The 6,000-nt window shown below is 43.7% G+C and overlaps 1 protein-coding gene across 1 annotated transcript in view; it reads right to left on the reverse strand.

Moving 5' to 3' along the window:
* LOC117764935 (acanthoscurrin-2-like) overlaps positions 1-5,260 on the reverse strand; it is a gene marked incomplete at its 3' end in the record, with an annotated part of 29,445 nt that extends 24,185 nt beyond the window's left edge. The window contains exon 1 of the mRNA XM_034591106.1: positions 4,824-5,260. Coding sequence (XP_034446997.1) covers positions 4,824-4,999 — 176 coding nt within the window. The remainder of the gene's footprint in view (positions 1-4,823) is intronic.
* Between the last annotated feature and the right edge of the window lie 740 nt (positions 5,261-6,000).

The raw sequence follows: 6,000 nt of genomic DNA on the forward strand, positions 1-6,000 counted from the left end.
CGCCACATATTGTTTGTTTTGTTTATTTCATTTTAGGAAGTTGTTATAACGCTGATGTCTGCTCAGGAGTTCATGTTATGTTATTTAATGCTACAAAATAGGGTAAAACGTCATGATTGACTAACTCATGACCTCGATACTCCTAAACCATGATCACTTGTCCAGACTCTGGCTCCAAACTGATGTCTTCAGCGGATGGCAGCAACCGTATCTGCTACATACTGGCTTCCTGTTTTTACCGTGGAAGGAAATGGAGTCACGTTGGCTATCTTTATATACAGTCTATGACTGAGTTCCATTAACTCTATATAAAGTTGACTCAAGGGGGTGATAAGAAATTAAGCATTTAAAGTGATCACTGTGAAAGGAATTGAAAATAAGTGCCTTTTTTCTTGCTACACTTAAAATAATGCACGTGAAAATAAAGAAGGCGCACTAATCACTTTTGAATAGTGGTGAATGAAATCTATGTGTAATGTGGAAAGCTTTTGCGTGTTGAGATAATACTAAATAGAATTACAATCCAACTGCAGCTCTACAGAGCTTTCACAGATCTGTCTTCTATGCAGTCTATGGCTCTGAATGATGTAACAAGTGCAAAATGGCAGCATCCCTATACAAGATATTCTGGCTTTTTTTTTTTAAATGCTCTCATTGGTTGCTTAAGAAGACAATGACAAAAGGACCTGTTTTGTCACTTATCATTAGGACTTTTGTTTTCCTATTTTTATTTTCCTTTTTTTCTGTTCTATAAATGTCAGTCATATAGTCAAGGGCAGAAAAAGATAGTGAATTTGGCACATGATTTATTCGTGTAAGATCAGGGTGAACCAGCCACAGGCGAGGAGGAATTAGTTTGGCTCATAAAAACACTGATGTTGATTCAAAGTCTGAAGACGAACTCTGGTCTGCTGCTTTAAAATCAGACATGCTACACAGACGTCCACCTCCCTGACCTCCACACCCTTACTTTCTCTCTCAAAGGGCCCACTACTTCAACATGAGAGAAAATCATAGAAATACTGGTTCTGCACCTAAATTCAGTTACTACTTGCTAATTGGTTAAAAGCCGGTTCAGAAATCTGAAATCAATGAAGAAGCTAGTTTACCGTTACCCTGATGTAAATCTTTGTTTTGACATTTCACAGTAAGGAGGTTAAGCTGATATAAATCAAATCACACGAGGCATCAGAGGCAACATTAAAACAGGTACCTGATGTTCTGATGTTGTACCAGATCGGTGTGTTTTTGTTCAAGTCAGTTCGTGCAGCCATGGAAAATAATTACAAAATAAATATCAAAAAACATTACTGATGGCTCAGAATTAACACTTTAAAAACAGCTGGTACAGATACACTCTGATCTACCTCACCATTAAAACCAAACCAGTTTAAATATTTTTCTCAGATAAGTGTATATATCTGATTTATCTGTTCTCCTGATGATATTGCAGGTTGTTCTTGGATGATCCCTGACTGCAGGTAACAGGTTTATATGTCTTTTGATTTATCACTACCCCATCACTCCCTCCCCCCTCCCAGTGTCCCTTAAGGTTTATACCATTGTACAAGTGACTGCACTGGATCTATTTCCACCAGCTTGTTCCCTCCTACTTTTCCTCCTCTGCTTTCACCTCCTTCTGCTCCCACTCTCATTTTGCCCTTATTTCCCCTCTCACTTTCAGCATCTCGCTTCTCCTTATCTGTACTTCCATACCCCACATAGCGCTGGTGTTGTGTATCATTATAGCGGCAGAGCCATTTATAGGCTGCTGGTTATTGGTTGAAAGGGGGGCGGAGAGGGAGAGAAAGACACAGAGGGGGGAGGGTTTTTTATCAAAAGAGCAAATGTACAGTAAAAACAGGTGGATAATGACGTAATTACATTAAGATAAAAGTGTACACATGTGTTCCATTTTGCATATGACATACTATCATTGCAAAGAACACAAACAATATCGACATGTGAGAGGATCAGGCATTTTTTCTTATCATCAAGTAATCCTGTCAAAAGAATAACACCAGCAATAAATGGATCCATTTATTGCTGGTGTTATTCACCATCCAAAAGTGTGTGTTTTCTAAAGCCTGATTATTCCTCTGTGCAACACACCTCTATTGTGACCAAAAATACAACAAACTATGGCACACAGTAGAACGAATACCTTCGCCAAGGCCCAACAGTCCCCTTACATTCAACCAATCTCAATTTGTACACACTCAGAGATATCAGTCCCCTAAAGATCTTTCTCATCAAGATCCATATATTACTACCAGGGAAATCACTGGAAATAAAATAATACCCTATCTCATTAGCAGATCAGCTGTTTTCCCGAAGTACCAAGCATATTTAAAAAGTGAAACTACATGTTTGTACTACCTTTTTTTTTTTGCATATCATGTGTGAATCAAAGGGCTTTGAGAGTTACATGTATATTAATGTGTCTACAGTCAGGCAGAGAGAAATTGTTGGTGTTGCTCTTTTAATAGGATTTGACAATGAGAGTCATACTAAAAGTAAATAATGTCAGTCGCATCCTTCATAGAAAAAATAATCATGTTGACATAGTGCTTTACACTATCAGAGTAAAAAGCATGAAATGATACCTGAGTGCTCTGTTAATTCGAGACGAATGGAAAGAGAGAGCAAGGCAAAAGAAAGAAGGCAATATATGTGTGGGGCCGGGGAATGTGCAGAGATTGAATTAAAAAGAAAAAAGAGACAAAAGCAGTAGAGTGAGAGGGATAGGAAGAAAGGGAGTCTGAAGAAAAGGGGATGAGAGAAAATAGCATCCTTTTTTCCTACAGCTTTAAGAGATGCAAGTGTGGAAATGATATAGAGATAGATAGAGAAAGAGAGAGAGGGAAAGAGAAGTAGAGCATATATGTGTGCAGAGGAGACAGGGAGCGAGAGAGAGAGGGGGGGACAGGAGCAGGCAGTCAGGCAAAGCAGTGCAGAAGAGAGAGAGAGTGTATGAGAGTAAGAGAGGCAGGGGGCGACCAAACACGCTCTGCACGTGATTCAATCTGTTCACATGGCCTTGTATTACGCCTTTATAAATACTTAACGTGAGACGCTGCGTTCTGCAGAAACCATCGGCTTTTATTCCACATGAATTTGAAATGTATGGACGATTATTTTTAGCCGTTTGAAACCAGACGTTCTGAAGCCTCCGGAAAATGCAGGAAATTATACAAATGTAACAAAGAAGACGACGAAATCACCGTGAATCCCCTGAACACAGTATAGTGCACAGATAATGCACCAGAGCACGTCCAGCTGTGTTGTCGTTCATCGGAAGTGAGATGAAGCTGTCATCTGCTTTCTCAGTCTCTGTGTTATATAATGACGGATATAGGCCTGCGCTGCGCTGCTCTACTCTGTCCTACAGAGGCATGAATCAAACCCAGGATGTGTCCTAAATGCACCCCCCCCCCCCTCCTCCCCCCACACAGACACACACACACACATCCACACACTGACCATACCCCATGCAAGTGTGTGTACTGTACAGATACTGTACAGATGTTATGCCAGGTTATGTTAAATCAGGTTACAGGACAGATAACAAGTCACATGTCATAGTGCTGTTATGGTATATGGTTATTCTATAACCAGGAGGGGTTGACCTGCATGGGACACATACTGTATATAATGCAGTATGTGATTGGTGTATAAAGTGTGTTATGAAACGAGATTATAAGTGGATGGAATATAACATAATTGTAGTTTTATGTATTTACAATGCAGGTTAAATGTCACATTTTACTCATCTAAAAAGCTGCATTACAGTTTGTTGATGTGGTTTTATATTATGAGCGATTAATGTATTGTGTTCTTGCATCAAATCACTGAAACTGCTGTTTCAATGGTGTGAAAGCCACAAATGTCACACGCAGAATAAAGGATATTCATTTATTTGTTCTGCTTTTCATTTCTAAAGATATTGGATAACATGACATGGATTGAAATGCAAAGGCTGCAGGTCTTTGGAGGTTTGGTTCAGTTTGGTTGGATATGGTGTGTGTGTGTAGGTTCGGTCGCTATAAGCACCATCTGTCAGTCAGACGGTTTGTACGTCATTAACGGGAAACGGTGGCAATGCTGATAGTACCATACTACACACACAGCATCAAACACACGCCTACATAGCCAGGCAAGCCCCCTTAACGCACGAGCACGCACACATTCAACATCCTCCCCTCGCCCATGCGGAACGAGTAGAGTGTATGAAAACGGTTTGTTTGTCCAAATGCATCAACATCTCAAACATGGAGCACAAAAACGTCCCGTTTCATAAAGGGCAGGCGCGAACTCTTCGAACTCGATCTCTGCATGCCTAAAAATGATGATGGAGAAAAACGAAGGCTGTCAAAGCAACACGCACACACGCCTGAGCAAGATACGAGCTGAGGGAGGGAGGGAGGGAATACTATTAGAGCACATGACAAAATCTCATCAGAGGTTCAGAACAGCAGCAGAGTGACAACCAGTGATGGGAAAACACCTGAACCTGCAGTGTGAAAACCTTCCTGTGGAGCCAGCTCAGGCTCAGCAGCATGGAGCGTGTCAGCACCACGGACAGCTCCTGCTTTTTAATGTCTGCATCTGTCCCAGCGTCTCTCTAGACAACACATGTCCGCTCACAGTGCACGGAAGCTGGGGAACAGTGTGGAACACCCTGTTAATCCCATCTCCGTAAAAAAAATCTGATCCCCTGCTTCTCCATCAAGCGTTTCCGTGTTTGGGATGTAGAGTACTACACTCCGGCCAGCCCCCTTCACCCGAAACACCTCCACCTCCACCACCACCGCTGCTCCTACCTTGACATCCCCATCCCGGGGCCTCCGACTCCCATCCCTCCGCCGGCAGCGGATCCGTTCACCGGCTTCATGTGCTGTCCCGCCCCCGGTCCCGCTGCGGGTCCGCCGGGCATCGCCGTCCCCATCATCCCGACGGCTCCCGGCTCGCCGCCCTCCATGCTCGCTTCGTTCCCCATCTCGGTCTCGGCTCGGGAGACGGGAGGGAGGCGGAGAAGGGTATCGGGTCAAATCGGCGGTGTTGCCCTTCACGTCACTATAATGTGTAATTTTTTTACTGCGATCAAAAAGAATGAATGGATAAAAAGGGGGAGAGAAAACCGCGAGAGCGAACTCAACGGTGCTCCTCCATCACCGCCATCATCACCATCCTCCTCATCCTCGTCAGCCTCAGCACCAGCGGGGCTGCCTCCTCCTGACGTGGTGACGGGAGCGCGCCGCGCGGCCATGGCGACGTTAGCGGGGAAATAAAACCGTGAGATGCGCGAGAAAGTGACATTAGATTAGATTAGATCAAAGTTAAATGAGACCCGAGGGGAAGAAGTGGGTCACAGAAGCAAGATTAGGATCCAAGGAGCTGCTGAATGAAGAGGAGGCTTCAATCTGACCTGCAGAGAGGAGCCTCGCAGGGAGACATGACACTGAAGACAACTCACTTACATTCCTGAGGAAGTGATTCAGTTTTTAATCCCTGGACATCACTCCTCCGCTCAGGGTTGACCACGATCACATTCATTTCACCACAAAAACTTATTTCACGCTTCTCATCCCTGAATGTTGCAGTATAAGGCCCAACAATGAGAAACCAACTGCAAGACAAACATATGACATAAGTAAAATAACAATGCATCATGTTTGTATCATATTTGCAACGTGTGAAATTTCAGAACTGCATGTAGACTATATGTGTAAAATACTCCCATAATCAAACAATGTAGAAATACTTGAAGTGCAGACGTGCGCAGCCACAACCGCGGGGCCGCGCTTTGTGACTGTGTGGTGCTGAGAGAAGTGGACAGCGAGGGAGGGAGCGACAGTACAAGTGCGCGCTCCCTCGAAGGAGCCTGGGCACGGGAGAGTGACGGGGACGCGCAGAGGCGTCAGGATACACTGCGCTGGAGCGTCACGTGTTACACACCTGCAGGTTTATTCAGGATTAATTCATAGCAAATTAAAAGCA

The sequence above is a fragment of the Hippoglossus hippoglossus genome, chromosome 7 (genome assembly GCF_009819705.1).
Source record: "Hippoglossus hippoglossus isolate fHipHip1 chromosome 7, fHipHip1.pri, whole genome shotgun sequence".
NCBI lineage: Eukaryota > Metazoa > Chordata > Actinopteri > Pleuronectiformes > Pleuronectidae > Hippoglossus > Hippoglossus hippoglossus.